The sequence below is a fragment of the Sceloporus occidentalis genome, unplaced genomic scaffold, assembly GCF_023333645.1.
Source record: "Sceloporus occidentalis isolate IW3139 unplaced genomic scaffold, rSceOcc1.0.p SCAF_316, whole genome shotgun sequence".
NCBI classification, from domain to species: Eukaryota; Metazoa; Chordata; class Lepidosauria; order Squamata; family Phrynosomatidae; genus Sceloporus; species Sceloporus occidentalis.
Window position 1 is genome coordinate 242,588 of NW_028317296.1, and position 26,382 is coordinate 268,969.

Consider the following 26,382-nt stretch of genomic DNA (forward strand, 5'->3'; position numbering starts at 1 on the left):
AAATAATCTTTTGCATGTTAAGATAACTACCTCTTTGCTCCACATTCACAAAAATGCCCACGTGTATTAGGATTCCACAGGTTTTAACCACCTCTGTACAACTCCAAAGAACATATTAGCACATAAATAAATTGGATGATAAAAACGTTCTGAGTAAGCAATACATTGAGTCTGCCCAGACCCGACTATTTTTTTTTTTTTATTGGAACAAGGCCACATTTTTGAGCGCTGGACTAAAATGAATTGCACTGGCAAACAGAATACAGTGTATACTTCAAGAGTACTTAATTTGTTCTACTAGTAGCAGCACTAATGGCATCCCTTTTAAGAATGCCAGGACAGTCAAGATGATTTAAGTAAACACTATTTTGCTGTACATTCCTATGTGGGCTTTTTTTATTTTTCATCTGTTCCAAATGAGTCAGGCAACAGAGACGGGAGGAGGAGGTGAAACGGTTTATTCTCCTTCAGCATGTTTGGGGAATGGCACCAACTTAACCCTTCAAGTGACAGAGGGCTGAGCAATACATATATACAATACATACATACATACTATTTGGGGACACAAGGAGTTAAAAAGGACTGCAACAACATATTTCATAGCATTTGGTTATAGAATTCTGGATGCTTGGCTATCACCCTCTCACAATTTTACAAAATCAATCTTTGATTCCAGGAGCCTTACATGAGATGAGCATTTAGCGTTCTTCCTCCAATTTGTGCATTTAGGAAGCGAGCAGCGTGCAGACTGCTAAATAGTTATTTATGGAAATCCCATCAGGGACTACTTATACAATTTCCTAATTTAAACCAATGCCAGCTACGGGGAATGGAACTAAGGGGTAAGAAATAATCAACGGTGAACAATCACAACTCATTTCTCTAGAGCATAAATAATTAAACCATTAGCTACAGGCTCCCATTAGTGTATTTTTTATTTTACAGGTTTATAAAGGTCCTGCATTGTTAACCCTTCAGATGTGAATGACTGTCTATAGGTGCAGTGACTGTCATCCAGCCTTTCTAAAAATGTGTCACATTTTACTGTGTGCAGCTAACATCAGGATTAACATCAGGATTAACTGATGCACCTGCATCATAATATAATATTATAATATCATATTATATATTAGAATTAAAAATGGGTACAATCCCCAGCATTTTATACATACATTTATTTTTGCTTATTTATGAGCTATTTACACCGAAGTGTTACTATTTATATGCTATGCAATGGTATGTTTTTTGCACATGAGACAAAAGTGTGCAACAAGGTAGACAATCATGGTGGAATAAGCCACGTTAGCAGAATAGTCAAGAGTGTGGCAGCTGCAATTTAATGTTAAGTATGCATTTGTGACATTAAAATCCAAAGTAAAATATAGCATTGAGGACGCTGTTAGTAACAGAAGACAGAGGCTTAGGAGTAATTATTTCTGTGGCTTTAAAAGGTAACATGCAAAGAGACAAAGCACCAAAAAAGCATGCAGGTTATTGGGTTGTATCGCTAGAAGCATCAGTTACAGAAAAAGAGAGGTGCCACTTTACAGATATCTGGTCAGATCTCACATACGAATATTTGGTACAGTTCTAGAGAGACTGTTTTGAGAAGGATATTAACATTCTGGACAGGGCTCAGAGGAGAGCTACAAAAATGGTGTTTGGTTTGCAGAATAAAAATCAGGAAACAATAAGATTTCAACATCTAAAAGGATTTAACAAAGTACACGAGGAGAAATGTTAGAACAAGAGATCATAATCTAAAAACTAGAGGGTCAGGGGGCTTAGATGTAACATAAAGAGGTTTTACTTTAACTAAGAGGGTGGAATATAAGTGCAGCAGCCTCCAGAATCTAAGATGAGACTAAGGACTAAGTCTTTACAGCGGGATAAATGGACTAGATAGTCCTAATGGTTCTTCTTTCAAATTCTAGGTTTCTATCTTTAAAGAAAAAATCATCTCATGTAGTATGTAGCATGGTGCAAACATATTCATCATTAGTAAATGTTAAATCTCTATCCAAAACAAGGAACAGATCTTATTTTGCGAATAGCCTCAAACATCTCATTAACTCACCGGCTTCTTCTGCGGAAGCTTCAAGGAGAAAGTCACTCCATGGTCCACAACCAGCAGAATTTGCTATGCAAACTCTGACTGTCAGATCTTTTCTGGGGTCCCATGTGGTAACATTAGCTTGATTTCCTTGTACAAACACTTCTCCCTGAAAATAATCAACAGTTTTTAAGACTACCTCACAAGTCCATGTAGTTCAGGCCAAGTAAATGAATAAACAGCCTTGGACAAAGTTAGACACAAAGGCCACAAAGATTGAATAAAGAGGGTACAAGCAGCTTTCTAACGTTGCTTCAACACTGATTATTCCACCTTATTCTTGATATGCGACAATAGTATATGTGGAATTGCAAGTTGAAAATAAGGAGAATTGTACTGCTAAGAGTGACCTAATATTATTATAGCAGACCAAGGGTATTTGGCTGAATTCTATTTTTTTTTCTTTTAACACATTATAGTCTTAGAGCTGGAGAGATGATAGGTCCACAAAAATTATAAAAATTGTTTGGAGCCTATGAGTTAATTAAACATGTAGAGAATCATTGGCTAACTGATCAGGGAGAGGTTGGATCTCAGGGCAACAAAGACACAAAAGGGTTTTATTCAAGAGCGAGCTGAGTAGTAGACCAATTTCATTAAGCCTCTCCTGTATTAAGGGGTCCTCTAACCCTGTATACATTATGTAGAGCCAGATCAGCTCATTTCACAGGGATAGGAGAGTGACAACTAGTGCTCCAGCTAATATACTTCTAGAGGCCATTGTCAGGCCCCAACAACAAGGAAACTCTAACATCAACTTCATTATTCTTCCTCGGCAGGTATAATGAGCTTGCTCATTGAACTCCAGATGTTTGCTTCACTTACTTGAGTTATATTTTCTTGCTCCCATTGAACTTTATAACCCAGCAGGCTGTAGTTTTCCAGACCTGGGGAAACTTCTTCCCATTCTAACACCAGTCCGGAATCAGTCCTAATCATGTGAACATTCTGCGGAGATACATGTGGAACTACAAAGAAAAAAAAGAAATATGTTAGCGTCCTGCCAAAACTTTACTGAAAATTGAGAAAAATCCTGTAATTTTTATGGTTTGTGAACACCCTTGCCAACAAAAGGACACAAGCATTATATTGTTTCCATATAAGGCATCTAAAGAAGCAGATTTTGTTATATTATTTATTTTAAAGATTTTGTCTACCACAGTGGCAGTCTAAAGAGGGATACAACCTCATTTAATTTATGTTAATTATATATCAAGAGATCGGAACCAAGATAATCATAAAGGCAGGTAATACCAACAAACTATTCATGTCTTCTAAAATACGATTCATCTTTAACTGCAATTGTATTTTGTACCCTTAACCATATTCTAGCACCATGTTCTTTAAAGTATATCTATGACTAAAGGTGAAGACTTAGCATATCAAATTCCTGCACTCGTGGTCTCCACCTACGCCATAATAAATTCAGCCAGAATAAACTGGTTGCCACCAAAGAATTTGGCAAATGAGTAGTCAAAAGTAGTCACTTTTATTTAACAAAGCTTTTCCTTTAATGAAGATATGTTATACCTCGTCATGCTCTGCAAGGCTTTTCTTGGTGAAATCTACAGAGCTGCTTGACTATTCCTTTCAGGTTAATGGTACGTTAGCCTGTTTAGTAGGCTAGCACGATAACGGTATGGCTAGATGACTGTGTACTCTGTCTGCAGAGTATGCCTGAGACAAAATGGGCATCTGTATTCAAGATAATTATACAAGCATGTACAATTCATACAGAACAAAAAAAAACAACAAAGTTTTGGTGCCACATTCCACTTGACTGATATTGGAGTTAAACTGTCATGCACACAAAATCAAAATTCTTCTATTTATTAATGACACCAAAACTACCACTAACATTTCATCATAAGAAGTCACCGGGCTTTCTACGACAATCTCTGAACATGTGGAAATCCCTTGACAATCTTCAGCTACTATTACGGATATATTAGACCATGAAATCCTGCCACTATGCTTAGTTGGAATGAGTCAATCAAGAAGTTTTGTAACATCAAATATGCCAGAATCCTTATATTAATTTTATTAGAACATCCTTTTAATGTGAGAATGTATCTTTATGTGTTGTTTTACCATAATACTATACTCACTTTGTGATGGGATTGCTAGATGCCTTCCTATGTGGCTTTAAATATCTAATTGACGTTAACAATTAACGAATCAAAAAACTGACATACATAGCTAATATTTCAACAAAGTACGTTTATTTCCGATTTATCCGCTTTGATAGATTGTAACAATCTCTTTTGATGACATAACCCAAACCGTCACAGTAGTACATTGTAACATGGTTTGAATAATGAATGGACCCTAATAAGGGGGTTTCTGTTATGTACCAAACAATGTCGACTTATTAAAGGCAGGGCAAGTTGGAGTTCTATAAATGTTGGTCCTAAGTACCGTAATATTTCATAGTTGTGTCACGAAGAGTAGTAAGAATGCGCAAAGAAGGGAAAATTAGGTAGGGAACATCGGTGACATGCATTAATGCTTGATTGGCATCTCTACATTTAGAATCTTGAAACTGCCTTGGAAAGTTTACAGATTCTGGAATTTTTTTTGTACATATATAGATTCACTGGTGCTTTGCTTGACGTGCTTTTCTATAATAAGCTTTCTGAATGTGAGCAAATATTGCATGGGGAAATGGAAAAACATACTCACAAGAGAAAGATTTGTTTAAATGATTGCGCAGGAAAAAAAATAAAAAATTATTGCTACAGCAGATACAGGAAGCCAAATATACCAAGAAGTAAAACACAAATGCACAAACGATATAGTTATGTAATTATACATATGTTAATGAAGGAAGTATATTCTAAAGGCATTTTTGTTACAGCAGTTGTAGCAGAGAAAGGAGAGAATATAAGTATGTACCAGACGGACACTAGAGTTAGCTGAACCAGGGGGTATGGGGACAATTGTCAGAATTCTTTGTACATTTAACACTGGCCCACTTTGAGGCGGGAGTGGAGACAGGCACCTAACAGGTAAGCAGGTGTGTGTTTTAAAGAGGCAGTCTAATATCCCTGACACCCTACTATAGAAGAGTGCATATTAAAGTACTCTGTAAGTATATTACTCGCCTGCGATTGGTCAATCAGTGGCATGAATGTGCTTCCATTGAAATCAAAGAATACTTTACGCATGAGCACTGGTGTCTAAACAGAGCAGGGAAAAGTGCAGAACATTTAACTGAGAGGTGGGGAAAAGATTAGGGACTACATACCTATGATGGCTGGAGGGTCCCTTTAAGCTGATATAGAGGTTGAAGAAAAACTAAGCTAATAGGTTTGGAGCACATGGCTGTACTTGTCCCCTGTGCCATTAGGTCCCAGCCATCCAATGTATAGGCAACAGCACCCTGAACATACAATAAAGCCATTGGCCACATAACATCCAAGGTGATGTTACAACATTATTTTTTCACAAAACAAAATATTTTATTTCATAAATAGTTTCTGGCTTTCATATTTCTAAGGTTGAAAAAATATTTACAAACAGTTAGAAGTGGCAGAATTCCCAGACAAACACATAGTAACCACCGCCAGCATTTGACAAAGGCTGAAAACACAATTTCTTCGATAAACATGTTGTACCAACAAACATCCCAGAACAGGGAGGTTAGGTATGGTGACTAAACATCTGCAACCACATCTGTGTTCGGTCATTCCCACATTAAGCATAAAAAGTGAACGTTAACAATCACATGAGAACACAGAATAAGATGAAGTGACTGCATCGACACACCTTGGAACTTCCCTGGGGAAGCTACCTCGAGCTCCAACTCCTCTGGGGGAAAGGACTTTGCGAGGTACAGGGACAGCCATGTGTGGAGGCGGGCTAGCAGCGCATGGGACAAGGCTAGCTGCAAACAGAATGGGCCAAAATGACAAGAATATAAATGGAGTAATGAATTGACCGCCATAGACTTCCTATATAAATGTCTGGCTAAAACAATTAGTGGCTTTACATAGAATACTATGTCTAAACACTCAATCTCTGTGGGATTATATTTAAGTGTAAACAGCAAACCCCCGAAGCTCTGATTAACATGTTGATGAAAAAATGCTTATTGGTCCACAATGTCCGTGGTACATAATAAAGTAACAGAATTTTCATCAATATTTTGAGAAACAGTTATCTCTGAGTGACACTAAAGTTTCACAACATGAGGTGTCAGGAATGTATCAAAATATGAACATACAGGTTCCATGATGGAACCAATACAAGCCACTATGGGTCTGCCCAGTGGTGGATAAATCACTTTATGAACTTTCGATATCATTTTCTATAATTTTTTTCCAGTTTCTATTTTATTGTCAGAGTAAAATGACATCAGAACATTTGCCAGAATGGCATGAATCACATTATGCATCAGAATTGGAGACGGAATCAATGTATTCATAAGGTTGAAAAAAGACCTAAGTCCATCAAGTTCAACCCTTCTACCTAACCTTCCTATTCTTGATCCAAAAGAAGGCAAAAAACCCTAATTAAGCTACTTCGAATTCTGACATCAGGGGAACAAATTCCTTCTTGAGGCGATCGGATTTCTCCTTGGACCAAGAAGCTCTAAAATATTAATGTTATTCTATTTATAGCCCTGTATGTCATGCCTTTCTAAGAAAATATCGAGGCCCCTTTTGAAGGTACCTCCACCTCCCTTGGCAGTGAATTCCATACCTAGAGAGATTGTAACTAAAAGTCCAACAGCCTTGATTTTGCTTCTGTAACTCCCCAATGGGACTTGTAGACATCTGTCTGGCTCTTAGGAAGAAGCCAAGCAGCTCTGTGAGATTTGTGTCCTGAAGGATGCTTACTATGATTTTTTTTTAGTTACCGCCGTTTTTAGTCGACATCCACTATTAAAACCTAAATTAAGTAAAGCCTCTAGCTTGGCTTGTATATTGTACACAACCAAGTATCAAAAATTTGTCTCACACACTCTGTCAGAGATTGGGTGCGATCTTGAAAGACCAATATGCCTCTTATGTGCTGGACTCAAAGTTATATATTTATATTATATATTTTTTAGACCATTAAGTGCTTAATCCAAATAAATTATATCTAGTGTGTAACCGATCTATACATAATCTATCCACGGCCCTAGACAAGACACTTTCAAAATACTTTGTATGTTCTTTAAATATACATTATTTATCGGTGACAAAATTGTTAAAAGACTTTCCACTGAAAAAGCTAGTTCTGAAGCTGCACCAGAACACTGCTTCCGCTGTCTGTAGTTTGTGCCAGTTTTGGTTGCTTGAACTATAGTGATAGAAAAAAAAGTACATGCTATACGTAGTTTGAATATACATTTATTATGAAGAGAACAATGTTTTAGACCTAGCTGCATGATGTGGCAGATGTCCTGGCCTCATTCAGTTGCCAGCTCACCTGACCTGGAGTCTCACTCCTCATCCTCCCAAATACATCATTGATCCCAATACATGCCATAGAAAACTGTCAAATTCCACAGCAAATACAGGCTGGTTTCTCCCTGGTAAAAATCCATTCTTTTGCAAGAACCATTTTAGTTTTTTTACAAGAACCACATTTGTGATATTATATAGTTATAATGTATTAGGAACATACTCTACTGCAAACCGCAATTAAAAGGAGACCACACACTGAGTAGAATATGAATCCAAACAAGTTTATTAGAACAACCAGCCAATGTTTGGCAAAAGCTCATACCCTCTCCTGTGGATAATTCTTCTTATCAAATTGCTGTCTCCATCTGTTCTAAAACTTTTAATAGGGGGGTATAGTTCTGGGCACCAGTTCAAAGTCTTTTCAGAATTACAAAAAAGCTGGGAAGGGGGGAGGTTATAACGAATGAAACATTGATGGACAACCAGTGTAACGAGGCTCTACGTGTCTTGTACAAGTATATTTAAGACTAGAATAAAGAGATTTTACAGAAATTGGTTATTCCATGAGGGAACACGCAGATAAAGGTCATCACTCAACATATAGAATGTAATTTTATACAACCATAGCTGAGCAGTGTTGTTGCATTTCTCAAAATCCTGTTCAGTTGCTGTACCCATACTGACTGTTTCAAAGTCTTTCAAGTTGAAAGAACCTAGCAATAAAGGGTTTTAAAAAGTAACCTCTGCAGTGCTGGCAATGTTTCTAAATTGTGGATTATGATATTTAGGTTATTTCCTGGAGTTATTAATGCATTGATAACTACCTTGGTTATTATTAGCAACTATTAAAATTCTTATATACGATAAGGTATAGTGTTTTAAATAGGTCTATAAATGATGTATGTCCTTTATAAGTGTTAGTTAATATCAAGTGGATCTGGACACATCTTATGGCTTAGTAACATAGTAACATAGTTCATAAGGTTGAAAAAAGACCAAAGTCCATCAAGTTCAACCTATATACATATTGTGTCCCTACTGTTTAATTGGAGCTTATTGCTCAATTACTTTGATCTTAATTGGCTCGCAGGAGGCTTGCTTTTGATCCGACTTGATAAGTGGCGATTTTTAATTCAATATAGGCAGGGCCGGCCTTAGGGGTGTGGTAGCAGGGGCGCCTGCCCGGGACTTAACTTAAAACATCGGTCTTTTTTTGTTTTGTTTTTTTTTTAAACTTTATTTAACATCATTCATGTTAAATAAAGTTTAAAAAAAACCAAAAAAACCCCGATGCTTTAATCTAAGTCCCGGGCAGGGGCGCCGAGCGATTGCTCGTGAAGTTCTCAGCAACCGCTCGCCGCCCCTTACTCTCCGTGACTCCGTCGTGGTGCGGGCATCTCATATTGAGTGAGGGTGAGCGCCAGAGGAGTAGTCCGCACAGGGCGCCACAACGCCTAAGGCCGGCTCTGAATATAGGGGGCGCTGGGAGGAAATACAAAGTTACATGTGCTAAACTTGTATATGTGCTTGAGCGATTAGCGCATGCTACTTGACTATGTATCTCTCTGACCACTTCATTACAATTTAGCGTTTGTTCTTTATTTTCCTGCAATAGTTTAAGAGGTAGACGGGTCATTGAATCAAGCCCACTGTACCCAGTGTGTCTTATACACATGAATTGTGCCAATTAATAGTGATCAGAGCCCAGTGTTATGCGCTCCTTATTTTGTTTACAATGTATCTTCTCATACAAAGTCCAGCTACATAGAATATACTATGAATTTTAGCTCAAACATTAGTTATGCCACATAAAAATAATATAGACATATATGATACACATATACACATAATACGTGGCTTGCTGCTATTCTCAGGTTTTAAAGTTTGGGTCAGAGATGTCAAAAAGTAACATACCTTTTGTCTTTATTAGCACAGAATACAGAAAGGCATTGGAAACATTGTACTTCCTTTAGTTCAGAAAAGGGCATGCCTATGTTGACAAAAGTGTTATATTATTTCGTTTACATACATTCAGGAATATTACTTTATTTAAGGAAAAATAATGTTGCAAGATGTATTATTTTTTAGAATCCTATAGGTTATCTGACCTTTGCCTGGATACTTTGCCTTTTATCTTGTTAAACTGTGCTTATTTTTAGATGGCAGGTCGCTACACTCTAGGCATGGACATGTTACAGATACCAGTCCCTTGGAACACAGCCAGCGCAGAATGGAAAGATTGCCCTGTTCTCTATATGTGTTGGGCCTTCCAACCATCTATTAGGTTAACGTAAATGCTTTAAATGAGTCGTGCAGTGTATATAAACTCACCGCTAAACACATCTTTATATTAATACAATACACAGCCTTCCTGTGTCCTCGGATGTGTCTGTAAATACAGCTAATTCAGACTGTTTCTTATTTGTGATGCATGTACTGGATTTGTATCTCAGCTTTAAAGAAGAAATCTCTGAGGTCCCAAAAGCCTATGCAATTTTACAATGTTTTCTATGTTGGCTCAACAAAAAGGTATCAATTTCAAGTACAGACAACTGCAAAAACACAGAACAAAAGATGCCCCTCGTCCATCCGTGTACTCAGGAATTAAAACGTAGATAATGCCATTTCTAGAAGATGCGTCATGGAAAAGTTAGTTCAGTCAAACGTCTTTACGGTACTGCATTTTCACTTTATACGGAAGTGGTTAATCTATATACTATTGCTTATGGGTAAGTTATTGTTAAGGGGAATTGATGTTGCCACAGCTTTTAGGACATCTAGAGGTATACATTAATAGCGTGTGCTTTTTATAATAGTTTTTTTAGTGTAATAGTTTTTGAGATACTTAGTTTAAATCTTCAACTCATAGAAGCTATAATCAGTGGCAGCCTGTGGCAGGGCCTGCTTCATTTAACATATTTCCTGCCCTCGTTAAGGCTGTCGGAATCAACAATAATCAGCAACTTAACATCAGGGTAGAGATAACTTAATGGAGAGGAATAATCATGCAGAACAGGAAGTTACTATACGTTTCCCCCTAGTCCCCCCAGTTTCCAAGACTTATTTTAATCTGTAAAGAATATCGCATATGTTTATTTAGTGTACAGAACTGATAAATACAGGTTTAGGGAAACTGACATGTTTTCTTTAAGGGAAAATTATATATAAAATGGGATATAATTACATGATGACATCATATACCTGACTCCAAGGTCTGAAATTGCAGCCATTCGGTGAAGCCTGAATCTCCCACTTCATTGTTACACTGCACACGGATGCTGTGATTGGTCAGTGGCTGAAGATCTTCCAAGATGGTGGCAAAAGGTGGCACGGAGATGAGCAGTGAAAATGTTGTGGTGTCATAAGATACCTATATGAAAGAGATATTTGTGAGAAAATATATTCCCATGCCGTCTGCAGGAACAACATTTACTCCAATAAATCCGATTCTACAGATAGTTTCCCATGGACATGCCTCTGGTATACTAAACTCAAAGTTCAATTGCTACAAACATTACAGGCTGAAATTTAATCTACATTTGATTTCAGGCTTGATACATTTTAAACAATATGTATATGATTAAAGTTGGTCATTTTTAGCAGCATTATCAACTTCATACACAGATGGTATTTTGGGATAACAGACGCTTTATGGCTGATTTCTGATTTGTTTTCTACACTTCTGCATAGCGACGTACATGTCCTTAATGTACAAGTCACACTGGAGATCAGAACCAAAATGTTTTGTATCTGGGCCAAGAGTCAATGGGAAATTAGAAGTCTTTCTAGACATTAAAGAATGTCTGGAATGGAATACTGCATGCATAGAATGCACAACCATGTGTATATATATTATAACTGGAGGGGGTTAGTGTATGCCATTTACTATAAAATCCACACCGTAAAACTGTCACCAAAACCCCCCCAAAATAAACCAAAATCTTTATAGGTTGAATTTTACCGATTCTAGTCCCAGGTGGTTCCCATGGAGCTTAACTATTCTATTTTAAGACCCAAGTCCCAAACACTCTATTTTTAATCTGCCAGTACAAATCATTCCTGTTTACAAAATCAAAAAGGCATTTTAATTGAAAATGAAAAAAGAACTAACATCTGCGACATCAAGAACTTTATAAAGGCTGATTAAGAGTTTGCCCATCCAGTCAAAACACTGACTGGAGAATTTGCTTATTTGTTAGAAGAATACTTAACCAAAATATCAAAACAACAAAAGCCTGTCTGGATTTCTATTGGTTGTCTAGGGGCACATACATTTTTCATCAACTATGCGGAACACTTGCTGATAACGCTGCATACTTACCCTTGCTACCGACACCGCAGCACAGACTGGGTTCTGCAATGTGCGGTAGCCGCATGCTGCGTGAACATAAAAGCGTAACGTGCAGCTGCGCATATATCGCTTATTGGCCTCTGGCCTTATAGTGTCAGATCAGCTCTGAAAAAAAGTTCTAGTATGGGCACTAAACGTGTTAAGCCTTATTGGACCTATATCCGCCCTGCAAGCATGGATTCTACAAAATCCATAAAGTCGGACACTACAAATATCAAAATTGAGAGTTTTAAACAGAACCTCAAATCAAATCAGAGGTAAAAATAAAACCAAAAATCAAATCAGAGGTGATGCTATATGTTTGACCTACGTGACCTTGCATTATGCAGTGAAATGGCTCACCAAGGGTGGAAGTACAAAACTGAAGGGGGAAGTCCGGTCATTCATGGAATGTGCTCCACATACCATAAGTGATTGAAATCCGTGAGGCTGAAGACACAGGAGGATGCACATGTTTATCTCTCCTTTCGGGTTTTGGTATAAAGCTGATCATTTTTGCTTTTAGATAAGGGGACAACATGGAATGATTAGATTGAATTTATTTACATTGGGCTCTTAATTTGATTTTCATGTGATATACCTTTTTATTGAATTACATGTTTTGAGTATATAAATTATATACATAGACTATGTCTATATATTTTTTCTGTATTTAGACTTGGGGTTGATAAAAGTTATCCCAAAATCTAGGCAGCTCATTAATCACAGCATTGATAGTAAATTATACTACTAAAAAAGCAATACCTCTTCCTCAAAATTAGTCATATAAGTTATACAAGAAAAGAAGAGCCAATACTTTCCCTACGACCCATAATATTGGCATTTGTCAGTATTAAAGAGCATTACAAAGTCTAAACACAAAAAATATGTTTTTGTCAACTTAGTGTTCCCTAAACTCAGGGAGATGGTTTTAGTCCCCTGTTTAAGGTTATTGTGATTTTACAGAAAGTTGCTTTATACACTTATTTATTAAAAAAACACAACCCTCCCTCGTACATTGCATGGTCTGACAGCCATGATCAATTGCAATCATGACTGCAATCTGTTGGGCATAGATAAATAGTTAAAACAGACATGAAGATAGGGAACATTGGACAAGGTCATGTTATTCAACATTTTATGAGGCAGGTGCAGCATACCATTCTCTGGGGAACATAATTCAGAACAGATTCCCCCATATAAAACACTAATTTAAAGACACAAAAAAGTATCTGTATGAAGTCTGCCCAAACTCCTGCAGCTTGTCTTGAAGATTCAGATTAGAGAGTTTCTTGTGAGATGACCCAATGATCCCACCAGTTCTGTAACACTGGGCAGTGGGAAGAAAACATACGATGGGTAGATTCCTCAACTATGGAGACTGTTCTTCATATGGTTACACTACTGAGTGACAGCTGAAGGTTAACTGTGGATGTCAACAGCTAAAGGGGGTGATATACTGACAAAATTCCCCAGGCCCTGCTGAGATATCCTCTGCACTTTATCAGGGTGTTACCGATACATCACACAGTACATACAAACAGCAGGGGATACAATTTTCAAGAGGCACTGAGGTATAGGATAAAATATTTCTGCGATGGGAAGATAAACTAGTGCTGCTGGTAATATGCTATAGGTTATATTTTTTCCCTTTGAATATGCGCCCCATTACTGCTGGTAATATATACCCCCAGAGGGTATGAACATTACACAAATCATGTGACCCCCTATGGGTTTATTTATTGATGTGCCTTACAACACATACAGTCATGTAATACAATAATAAAATGTATTATTCAGATAATTTGTTATAAGTCTTGGGTGACAAGCTGGCAAGTAGGGTTTGTCTCTAATGCACATTTTAGAGTAAAGAGAAGCATCAATACTTCAGTGATTTGAAAACAAGTGAGCCTGCGTCTGCATAACTAGTCCCCCCTTCGCCCTAAATTCACCTCCCTTTCCCCTCACTCCCCTGTCTAAGGCTGGCACAACAACAAGTCAGCTCTCACCAAAGGCGAAGAATAACCTCAAGTGGATGGAATAATTATGCAAATCCCATGACTACGCTTTAAACTGGGACACTAAACAATGAAATATAAGAAAGTGAGAGGTGCGGTTTAAACGTGTTTAACATTTAGCATTTGTGCCAACTTATTTCAAAGCATCTGATACCGAGACAATTTTTCTTGTACTTTTTCAACTATGTGTTAACTTTCATATAATATGATAGAAAATTGTGACCAGGTTGCTGTTCAAAGTGGTCATTGAGCCAACTGAATTTATGGAGTTATCCTGCCCCTTTCAAACATTTAGCTTTAATGGATACAAAAGCAAACACTGGGTTTACTTACAAAGTTTCATAAAAAAACATCTGTGTGATTGTTGTGAAAGAAATCAATGTGGATTTAAGGTAGCAGAGCAGAAAAACACAATCAGAAACTGTATTTATGACATCACTATATTTTTCTTCCGGGGGTAATACCTACAGGGGAATTCTATTTCACTTATCTATACACCTGTCAATTCTTTGAGTGTCTGTTGGAGGGTTATCAAATTATTTTTTGAAAGCCATCAAAAGATCACAAAGCTAGATCCTTTATAATGCATAGGAAAGCATTGGAGTTAACATTTACAACATTTCTCCAATGCCTCATTTTAGTGATTCGTATCGTTCACTTTATTTATGTTTTCCCCTAAAAAGGCAGGTTCTCACTACTTAACTGTCATATAGAAAGAGGGATAAAGATAAACAACTTTCTATTTAGTTTCCGTCTGTTTGTGTACAAATTCCAACATCGCAGCTTCCTGGAGCTGCTACGATGTCATCAAAATGTAGTCAGTCGTACCCCCCCCCCTGGAACATCATATCAACTGAAATAATGTATGTTCTTTCACATGATTTATCCAATAAAACTAATATTAGTAATAATGGAATAACATAATAGTAATAGAAAAACAACAGTTGGAGGAATGATACGAAGGCTAAATGTCTATCAGATGGTTCCCAGCCGTGTTGTTAGCTTTGCCTCTCCAAGATATGCCATCTCATATCAAGTATTTTGCTGTTGCCGTTTCGAATTTACAGACGCATTTTGGGTCTCAAGATCATTGAATGATTCAGCCCTCGTAAAAAAATAAAGGCTGAGTCAGCAAAACCACAGAGATTGCAGGGAAACAGGACTATTAAAGCTTTCGGAGAGAGGTGAAACACAGACCATTACTACCACTAAACAAAATAAGCATCTTTATACGGCCCCCACCCTTCACCAGGCACAGTCTTGGACACATAGGTGTTTCTGCCTATTATGTAAAAATAGTGTAAAAAAGGCATTGGTTTCATCTCTCCAGAAGTCTGAGTTACTATAGAAACCTTTAGACTACACAGGAGCCTGGACAAGATTCACAAGGGAATTAATCCTTCAGCTACTCATGTCTTCAGAGACCTCTGCTTCCCAGAAATAACTTTCCCAAATAATATAATTCGATTTTAGAATCACATAACATGCAATTATTCCAATGTATTGGAAGTAGTAAGTTGCATAGCCCTCTCAGGCTGGAATCGACCAGGGATGTTTTTACCCCTGGGGCAATACTCTGAGAGTTTATACTAGCCTTGAGTTTGTGGGGTGATATATTCCATCTGAAAAAGAGAGCTCTAAGGTCCTGAAACATTAGGTGAATCTACACATTTTTCTATGTTAGCAAAATAATAGCCATGCTTTTCAACTAAGACTCTCCTTTCTCTTTGACCAAGACGATCATATCCTTTTTCTTAACAGGGGTAACAACAGGCAATGGTGACCAATGACATCCACACAGGTGTGGACTGTGATATTTTTTGTTCTAAGACACAATGTTTCTATTGAAAATGTGAGAAATTGATCCTTGGACACACATTCTTTGAGGAGGAGCTACAATGGACCACCAAGTCCAAAACTTTCTTCTTCTGGGGACGCACTCCTCAAAAGGGATTCCCTTCCTTTCTCAAAAGCAGAGAAGCCCTTAAGGGAGATTGCACCCACAAGGCCATCCCACCCATACACATCGAAAAGTTTTCAAGGACTCCATTTTTTGGCAATATAGATTTTTATTGCCTTTTCTTGTGTAAAGAACATTTAGGGTACATGAAAAAGATGGCAATATGGCATTTTTAGTGCATTTGTGTTACGCAAAAAGCCAGATGAAGTAGGAAAATAAAATGTGCAGGAAGGGCCCAGAGGTACATACAGTGTGCTTGGAAAGTCCCCTGACCCATCATAACACACATAGCTAATACATACTATTACACTTCTGAAACTGCTGAATATGCCGGGAAATTAAAATGTATTAGGTTTCCATGATATAAGAAATTTGACTCTATCAACTCTAAAACAAGTAAATGTCTAAAATCTGAGTTTTTTGTTCATACCATACAACAGTGAGACACATACTATTAAATGGGACGTACCTGCATTGTACAAGAATGGATTGGGGAGAAGTTATCAAAACCTGGGATCCATGTCACTGCCGCTGTACTGCTGGTAATCCCGTGAATGGTCAGGTTGTATGGTGAAAGGGGCAAACCTAAAAGACAAAAAAAATATTCAATTTGAAACATGCTCCTGTTGTGTCTCCTAATTATGGGTCCTACTGAAGAGACCGAAAGACAAATGAAAGTGTCAGAAGTTTAGGTATAACGTAAGGACCAGGCAGACAGCTGATGCCGTCCAACAGCAGCAATCCCTTTACCCCTATGGCTGTGTGCTCAGTATTACTATGCAATGCAGTCAAATTCCACAATCATGCCTCTCCAGTTTATTAAGACTCCTTGACAGTGGCAGATACACAGTTACTATATAACAGTGGTATTATCAACAGGCCACTGCCTAAGGGACATGTTCATTTATTGTTGGTTACACAGATCACTGGCTCTTTCACTTCCTTTTGCCATGACCTACATTTTCTTTGTTTTGTCTCATAACTAAAACAGCCAAAGCATGGACCCGCATGATAAGCAGCTGAGGCTGCTCTTCTAGTATTATATCTTTTGAATTTTTTTTCTGCACCAACTACGGAAAAGATCTAAATCATGACTGGAGAACCCATTCTCCCACAGCTGCTCATGTTTAACCCCCATTATCCTTTGCATAACATATAAATGGACCAAAGCATGTTTTTAAATTCTGTACTGAATTTACATTTATCACTTCTGCCGGGAGGCTATTCAAATTCTCACCCAGCCTATCAGCGAAGAAATGTCTTACATCAAAGCTAGATACCCTCTGTATTTAAACTACAATCTCTTGCCCTGGATGTTTTGAATCTTCAAAATAGTCTCAATTTCTGTACTTTAACCTCTAAGTATTTACATGCTTCTTATATCATATCATCTACTGTCTTTCCTCCAAGCTATATATGCTAAGATTCTTTTTCCTCCCAAATATGTTTACTATGTAATCCATGCACTATCCTAGCAGTTCTTTTTGGGCTTGCCACAGAATATTTAACCTTTGGTTGTCTTCAGTAGTGTACGCGAGTTAGGCTGAGGTCTGGCCAGTGATCTATAATATGGAATGAACACGTCTTTCTTTGTGCTACTGATGCCTCTTGATTGAATGTCCTGCCTTCTGTTATTTGGCCTGTCCATCTTTAAGTCATAAAAAATGATTACTCTTTTAGTTTATTATTTATTAATTTAAACATTCCGCAAGAAGAACAAAAACAAAACAGACATGGGCAAAAATACATACATAGTTATCATATATTATGTCTAAATTATGTTTCTTAGAATTCCAATAGAGCATAGAAACAAATTGACCTTTGCTACAAAGAGCATAGATGAAAAAAATAGATATTGCCAGGGAAGTATATGGTACTATTGAAACAAATATCCCACTATACTCGTACACAATTTTTTATGCGCATTTAGAGGTCTAACCATCTCTACCTCTTTAATCCACTCATCGTATGAGATACAAATTTTGCTTGAATTTACACAATTTTACAGACCAACCAATGCCTCTTTCCATATTAAGTTAGTAAAACAACTGTTTCTTCAATGGAAGCTCATAAAAAAATTTGAGTTTGTTTCCAACTATTTGCAATCAAGATTTTTGTGGCTACCATACAATGAATGGTGAGATACAGCTGTTTCGGTGGCGTCTTATGCCAATTCAAATGTAAAAACGCCAGTTTTGTTTTCTTATTCAGCTTAACCTTTGTTATATCTTCTAATAGATTGAATACCATCTCTGAGAGTGGTCCCGCTCCTCTACAACTCCACCAAATGTGAAGGAATGAGCTTTCACTTGAATGATACTTTAAACACAATGGTGACCATTGTGGGTACGATTTTAGCCAATTCATTGGATTGGTTTTCAATCAAATTGAGAAGGTGAATGGTTTTATTCACTTTCTATAAGAATGAATCCAATCAGACATTTTAATAGTTATCTTTAGAAGTTTTTTTGCACTTATTGCTGGAAAGGGTGCATGTCTTTCTCCAATTTAAATTAATTCAGGGCATCTAGTTATTATCCTGTTTATAATTATTCTTACAGCCCTTTTGTATGTCAACGCTGCTAGCACGCTACCATTTAAAATACTTATTTAATAACGTCTACTCTGTCAACTCAATGCCCGCTCACAGGTTGACATTTATCTATATATGTAACTTTTCAAAAAGATAAGTAATCCATTTTATGTCATAGACACAAGTTGGAAAACAGTTTACGTCACCTGAGTTCAGATAACAGTATGAAATCTAACAAGGAAGTGCATGTCCCTTTTCACACTTATGCCAAACTCTGGCCTCCGTCCAAGATTCAAAAGTGTAAAATCTACTGGGTTTGAGAGGCCAATACTGGTTTGCACAATAAGAACAGAACTTTTGCATGCATGACACCTATGTGTCACCTAAGGGTGGCATAAAAAATGGAACCTATTGGGTTTCATCCGTAAGGACGGACACCTCACAGCATGAAAACACACCTTAAAGATGATAAACCTTTCCTCTGTAGCGCATAATTCACAGAGAATCACAGAGAGCTTGACCATGGATGTGATGCGGCAATACAGCCTGCCAGACAGCAGGGGGCACTATATAAAGATTACTTCTGCCTACTGCAACTGGTGGGGATTCAAGTAAAAACACATGGCAGACGTCGGTAGCAGTGTCAATCCTAACCAATGTATTCCAAACCAGTGAAAGTTTTCAATATAAACCTAGCTCACCATAAAACAAAAACAAATATCAGTTAAACCCTGAAAAATGTATGACATTAGTCACTGAGCAAACACATCTCCTGCAATTCAAGGGCTGGGGTGGAAAAATGGTGCAGATGCATGATGAATCTCTCCATGTACTTGCAGGAGGGCAAAAATGACACTTTGAGAGTAACTTAGCTATCATATCAATTAAAGTTCATATGGTGGCTGGAGCGTCCTTTTAACGTCAACAGAACATGATGATCTACTAATTTGGACTGCCTTTACTTGTGTCTAAATGAATTATAAAAACATTAGAACACTTGGGAATAACAGCTTGGAAAGGAAACGTCCTATGACAGCATACAACCATTCATGTCACTGACCTTTTATTCTAACCATGGCGGTCCTTGATGAGGAAACTCCCTTTTCATTGTGCGCTTCACATGAGAATGCTGTATTTTGCTGAATACCTGTAAATTAAATTAAAGATTTCAGTCTTTCTTTCCGGTTTCTCTCTGCCTCTTTCAGCAGTAAAACATTTTACACCGCAATGCACCTGGTTAGTGAGAAAACAAACTGAAGAATGAAAGTGATATTTTCTACAATCTTGTTCAATTCCACACCAGATAGAGCTATCAAAGGGTTAAAGTGAACTTTTTAGGGTTACTTAACTTGACTTATTGTCTAAGCTCAGGAATAACAGGTTTAGACAACACACCTACAACCTGCGCAGCTGATGACTGCAGAGTATATAGGAAGGACAAGAAAATCATCAGTCTATACACAGTAAAGGATAAATGACATCTGACAGTTTCAGGCAATGAACTCGTTAACACATAATTCAACTTATATCTTAAGTATAGTTAAACCATGTTCCATTACAAATTAAAAGCTATCAGACCCTGTTGGAATTCAGGAGAATCTTTAAGATGCTGATATTAATGAGCTAATCTCAAGATGAAAGTAAATAACAGGAAGCAAAGAGGATGGCAATATTATAGAAGGAACAAAATGCTTGCCGTTTATCTTCTTTAAACAAAAATCTCTATTAAAGGGGAAAAAAATGCCCTTAGGTTGATTTAGAGCCATGGCAGCTACACTATGGTGTAGGAGCTTGTAAGAAATCATTTTTATACTTTCATTTTGTTCTGCACATTTTTGGCCTGAATGCAACTTGAGTGCTAGGAACATATGTTATCAATTATGTGACGTAGCTTAGAGGGTCTTCTGTGGAATGCCAGTGTATCCTGTGACTGCTCCAATAGGATTCCTTAACATATACCCTAACCAAATATAAAGGGGTATAAATAGGCATTATTACAAGGACAAGGTCTCTCTACACTCATTCACCTTCATCTTACCACGAATACTGAACCTACAGTCCATCCACCAGTACTGTATGTATTGATACTTTGTTATCGAATAAACCTGCTTAATAAGACATAGAAGCTGTGGTGTTGATTGCCGTTTGGTCACTGAAGCAGTTTAGATATTCAAGACAAAGAATATTCTAACAGAGCTCTTTCCATTCTCAACTGTTACCGTGACACATGGCAGCAGGACCAAATCTCAAACATGGAGAGATCACTCTTCCTAATTACCCATCAAAGTTATGTGACTGACTCACAAGGTTCATTGGGTAATTTCTTGAAATCACTAGATGTATAATTAGGTCATAAGATTGAATGTGGAGCATGTGACAACACGACAGCAGACCTGGTCAGCCACAGTTTTCACTAATTAGGGATACCATTAGAGAAATTAAAGCCATAATTAATCAGTTGTCAGTCCCCTAGTGGATGGCAGAAAAGAGTACAAAACTGATCTATACAGGGCACCACACTAACACATTCTCATTCCTCATCCGCAGTCCTGTTGGGGGGATAGGTACGCTTGGTGGGTTTGAGGAGGCTGTCATGGTGTCTAGCAGAATGAATTAGGAGATATAAGACTTCTAGGCACAGTTTGGCCTTCCTAGCTAAGTTGCAGGTCAGATAGCTAGCTACAACCAGCACTTCTAGAGGGCTACAAGGATGCAGGGGGCATCTAAGCAGATCCATCTCCAGCACCCTTTAGCAAGCCCCCAGTCAGAGGGGCGACAAGATTATGGGGTAAAAGCACCAACTTATTGGCCAGTAACACTATTAGTTAAAGCATATCTTCACATGGCGCCTAATGTGCGAGTTTAGGTTTCACCTTACATAGGATGACCTGACATTTGCAAAAAAAGCTTGCATTGTCTGGCCAGAATATTCCATAAAGCCTTCATATTTCTTAGTGTTTTTCTAATTTTTTATGTCTCCTTGTGTACCATCCAAAATAAAATTAGTCTGGGACAATCTAAAGGTACAGCAGTATCCATGGAACCCATTTGAATCAAGGAAGCCATGGAGCCCGACTAGATTGTAAGCTCGAGTGAGCAGGTCTCCCTTTTCCTTTGGTACCGATTTGTTATGGAGTGTGATTTTAAATTATTTTTAATGACTGATTGTAACAGCACTACAGAATCTGCTGGTGCTAAACACATAAATGTAATGTTTCCAGAAAAGATCCCTGCTCATGACAACACAAGTATATTAACAACAGCAGAGATCAGTTTGTGATTTTACCTTGCACCCAGCACAAAGGTTCATTACAATCACGTAAATTTTTTTTTCCCCTGAGGTCTCCTTGATCCGCATTTACATGTATGCTTTGGTTTTGTGTCTCTGTGGATGGGTTTCTATACGCATTCCAAGCTATGGATTTATAAAACGTACGATTTATTATATTGTTTATACCCTTATTAACAGCGCTCACATGCAAATGCACCCTTGTAATATAATTTATTCTTGCCCAGAGGGACAATAGTCCCCTAAACATTTAACCAAAAGGTGACTATTAGGTTAATGCTTTTGTTTATGAGTGTATGAGGGTAATTTTGCTCTAGGGTCTAGTTATGCCCTCCACCAAGTCTACAAACAATGAAGATCTGTATCTTTGGTAGGGAAAAGAACATTTTGTCTTTTCATTAGACACATTTCACTCTAAGATTTCACATTGTTTTGACATTGATCTAGATTTATTTATTTTTTTACAAATTAAACATTTACTGTGAAAAGCAGTTGCCCCTTCCTGATTTCTTCTATTTTTGTGTATTTGTCACATTTAAATGTTTAAGCTCATCCAACCAAGCCAAAAACAATGTGAGGAAACATAAAATGCCGCTTTTAAATGATCATTTTATTTATTGAAGGTAAAGAGTTTATCAAAATCTATATTACCCATATGAAAAAGTAACTGGCCCCCCGCAAACCTATAACTGGTTGTGGCACAACTACTGGAAACATTACATCTCTGTGGAGGAATTTTGTCCTACTTTTCTTGGCAATTTTTTAAATTCAGCCACAGGAGGGTTTTTCAAGCACAAACTACCTTTTTATGGTCATGGCACAGGATCTTAATCAGATTCAAGTCAGGACTTTGATTAAGCCGCTCCAAATTTTGTTTCTTATGAGCCATTTGGAGGTGGACTTGCTTGTGTGCTTCAGATAATTGTCCTGCTGCATAACCCAACTGAGCTGGAGCTATACGTCACAAACTGATGGCCAGACATTCTCCTTAAGGATTTTCTGGTAGGGAACTGGATTTATAGTTCCATCAATTATGGCAAGTCACCCAGGTACTGAATTAGTAAAGCAGCCACAGATCATCACACTACCACCACTGTGTTTGACTGTTGGTTTTAATGTTCTTATTGTGGAATGCTGTGTTTTATGGCAGATGCAACAGGTCCCATGTCTTCTATAAAGTTCCACATTTGACTCATCAGTCAACAGAATGTTATCTCAAGTCCCGGGGGTCATCAAGATTTTTTTGCACTCTGTTTGGTCAGCAGTGGTTTTTGCCTTGCGACTCAAATGGATGCCATTTTTGCTTTTTATTGTGGAATTGTCAACACTGACTTTAACAAGCAAGGCCTGCAATTCTTTACACGAGTGTCATTGTGTCATTGTTATGGCTGGATAGGTCTTCAATGCATGACTGCTTAGACCCATAGCAAACGGCCAAGGAGAGAACAACCCAAAATACCCCACCCACCAAACCCCATAAATAAAGACACTGGACACCATTGTGTGGGATATAACCATTCCCCAGGCCGGCGGAACAACCAAACCATTACCATGAGAAACAACCTGCCAGCTGCTGAGCGCTAGGCCCAACAGGCAGTTAAACAACCACCGATTAGCCAAGAGTCCCAGCCCTGCGGGTGCCATAAGCCGCCTGCAGGACACGCCTCCGCAAGCCCGCTAAGGGCAAATTGATCAAAGTTGCCTGAAAAACCGCGCTGGCCAGGGGACCCAGACCGCAGCTGTGACAATTGAAAAGAAGGAACATAGAAATAAAAAGAACAAATGAATACAAAACAATGATACACGAATATGAATTCGACCCAGGGTGGGCAGGAGGGGAACGTCTGGAAGCTTGCTGCAGGCACAGGAAAAAAGGTAAGAGTCACCTCTTCACTTACCTTTAAACCCTTTTAGCTGCAACATTGTTGCAGCTCCACACCAATGGAGAAGGGGCTTACTGCAGCCATCTGCATGGGCCAGCAGTCATGATCCCCCTTTTCCTATAGGTCCAGGGGGTCCCCTTTCTTGGAGGTTTGCAGGGGAAGGTCCAAGTTTTCCCCGTTTGCAGATAACGGCCTGGTTCGCTGGAGTCCCAGAGCCATAGAAATGGCTTTGTAACCCTTTCCAGACTGATGTCAATGACATTGTTTCTTGTCTGTTCTAGAGTTTCTTTAGCATCATGTGCTGCTTTTTGAGACATTTTAGCCTACCTCACTTTGCAAGACAGGTTATTTAGTTGATGTTTAGATTCAACAGGGCTGGTAGTAATAATGCCTGGGTGTGTCTAGTGAAAGTGAACCCAATTATTTAAATTTGGTTAATTGGATGCTTTAGTAACGAAGGGGGCAATTACTTTTTCAATAGGGTCAGGTAGGGTTGGGTAGCTTTTCTCCTTCTATACATGAAATCATCATTTCAAAACAGCATGTAGTGGTATTTATTATCCATGTCACTTGGGAGTCACTCATCCACCAGATGATGGACAATGGCTCTGGTGGTTCCAACAGCCGCACAGAAGCATTTCTGGGCTCCAAAGTAAAATAAGGGATACCTGTGATTTTTTTTTTACAAATTGAAGACACTTTTGTAGGTCACTTACTACTCAATTATACTATATATTTTGACCAGCATTAAAATACCAGCTAAATACATTTAACCTGTTGAGAGCCTGGATACATTACTCAGTAAAGACTCTCTAAATAATTGAAGCACGATGTTTATTTGTGGGCCTCTAATACATTATGTCCCCAACAATGCATAGGATTACATTAACTACAAACATACTCAAATATGGTTAATGGCATTTCATAACCAATTTAATGCCATGTAATAAATAAATTGTGCATTTAAGCAAAGGTAGGTCATAACAATGCATTTGCATCGCCAACAAAATAAACGTTATAAAACTTGAAACATGAGCTATTCCATCAAATGTATTATTTAATTATAATAATTTTATAAGTCTCACCTGGTACAAACAGAATAGACGTAGTATCATTTATTATCCTTGACACTTGGGAATCACCCATCCACCAGATGATGGACAGTAGCTCTGGTGGCCCAACAGCCGCGCAGGACATGTTAAATGAAGCATTGGGGAATACCGCCAGATCTCTGGGCTCCAAAGTAAAATAAGGGATGCCTGTGAAAACAAGGTAACACTTTTTGTAGGGGACTTACTAAATGAAAATATAGATTTTGGTCAGCATTAAAAAGCCAGCTACATACATAAAACCTGTCCAGTGCCTGGATACATTACTCAGTAAAGTGTCCAAATAACAGAAGCAAGATATTTATTTCTGGACCTCTAATGCATGATACAATCCTAATGGACAGTAAATCCTGCAAATAGTCTTGCTAATAGTCATATTCCTAATTCTATTAAAACTTGCATGTACCTTCCACCATGACCCAAATGTCACTGGACATTGCCTTCATGCCATTGTCCTCTGCTGCAATTAAAGCAGAATGTGACTACATTCCACCTACTGAAATAATATTTTGATATTTATCTTCCCATAATCTGTCGAATGTGTGGGTTTATGTTATTTAATCTGGAAGCAGGACAAAAGGACTCTGGGTCTGTACTCATACTTCCGTAAAAGAGTAACACCCCCTTGTTTTATTATTCTATGACGTCTAGTATTGTGACATCCCTACAAGATTTACAGGTGCAAAATGTACTACTCCGCATGGGAGTCATAATCATTAAAAATGTGCAAAGAAATATATAAGGGATGCTCAGCTTGAACAGAATTTGAGAACTTGTTCCCCAGAAGAATGTCTAAGAATTTATTAGTCGAGTGATTGCAGAAGAACGTAAGAGACTTCAGTTTTTTCAAAGCTATTCTACTAGGATCAGGAATATACGGTAATTTGATCTAAGACACTTAAAGCTATCCGTCTTAAATATTAACACTGCTTTGTGGGTTTATTCTTGTCAAGGCATGGCCCACTGTTTTGTTTTTTTTGTTAGATTCTTTGGAGCCGGCCCTTAGATTGGACTTTTACAGTGTTCTTTCTGGATAGATTTGTGGAGGAAGATAAACGTTTCTATGCCTCTCTTTCTCCTCATTATTCTTGCCCCCTGCTGCCATCTTCTTTCTTCTGTCTTATTCTGCTTCTCCGTGATCCTGGCCACCCAGTGCACTTTTGCAAAAGAGCGGAGCCATGGAGGACAGCCTCTCCCATGTTTCTCTTATGGGAGGAGAGAGTGTGTAGAAGAAAGGAAACACGGGGAGAAGCGGGCAAAGAAAGAAGACACAAGAACAAGAAGAGGCAAAAGAAGTTACAGACCTGCAAGTTAGGAAACATGGACACTGAAGCAGTCAACGGAGAAGGTAAGAAGGCATTGAGAGAGTGTGAACAAGAGCGGGAGAACAGGGCCGCCATCAGAAATTTTGGGGCCCCTTACAGATCAAATGGTCTTCCCCTCCACCAACTCTGGTTGCAAATATGGCACACACAGGCTGTTTGGGGTCAAAGACGGCACAGATAAGCTGATTGGGGACAAATATGGCACAGGCAGACTATTTGGGCATAAAGATGGCATGGACAAGCTGTTTGGGGACAAACATGGCAAAGGGGTCTCTTTACAAATTATTTTTTTCCAGAACGCACCTTACCAACAACCACCTTTCTGCCATACTTTTATCACACCCAGTCCTAGCATGCAGTTGAGGCATCATGGGAGACAAGGGACGCCTCTGCAAGTGAGGGCTCTTCCAGCTTGGCATAGCTGTC

General features: G+C 38.2%; 1 protein-coding gene across 1 annotated transcript in view; it reads right to left on the reverse strand.

Moving 5' to 3' along the window:
• LOC149274856 (tyrosine-protein kinase receptor TYRO3-like) overlaps positions 1 to 26,382 on the reverse strand; it is a 60,587-nt gene that overhangs the window by 22,767 nt on the left and 11,438 nt on the right. The window contains exons 4-10 of the mRNA XM_089505182.1: positions 24,608 to 24,781; positions 19,411 to 19,497; positions 16,283 to 16,402; positions 11,471 to 11,475; positions 10,711 to 10,879; positions 2,939 to 3,081; positions 2,078 to 2,222 (exon numbers count right to left, since the gene is read on the reverse strand). Coding sequence (XP_089361308.1) covers positions 2,078 to 2,222; positions 2,939 to 3,081; positions 10,711 to 10,879; positions 11,471 to 11,475; positions 16,283 to 16,402; positions 19,411 to 19,497; positions 24,608 to 24,781 — 843 coding nt within the window. The remainder of the gene's footprint in view (positions 1 to 2,077; positions 2,223 to 2,938; positions 3,082 to 10,710; positions 10,880 to 11,470; positions 11,476 to 16,282; positions 16,403 to 19,410; positions 19,498 to 24,607; positions 24,782 to 26,382) is intronic.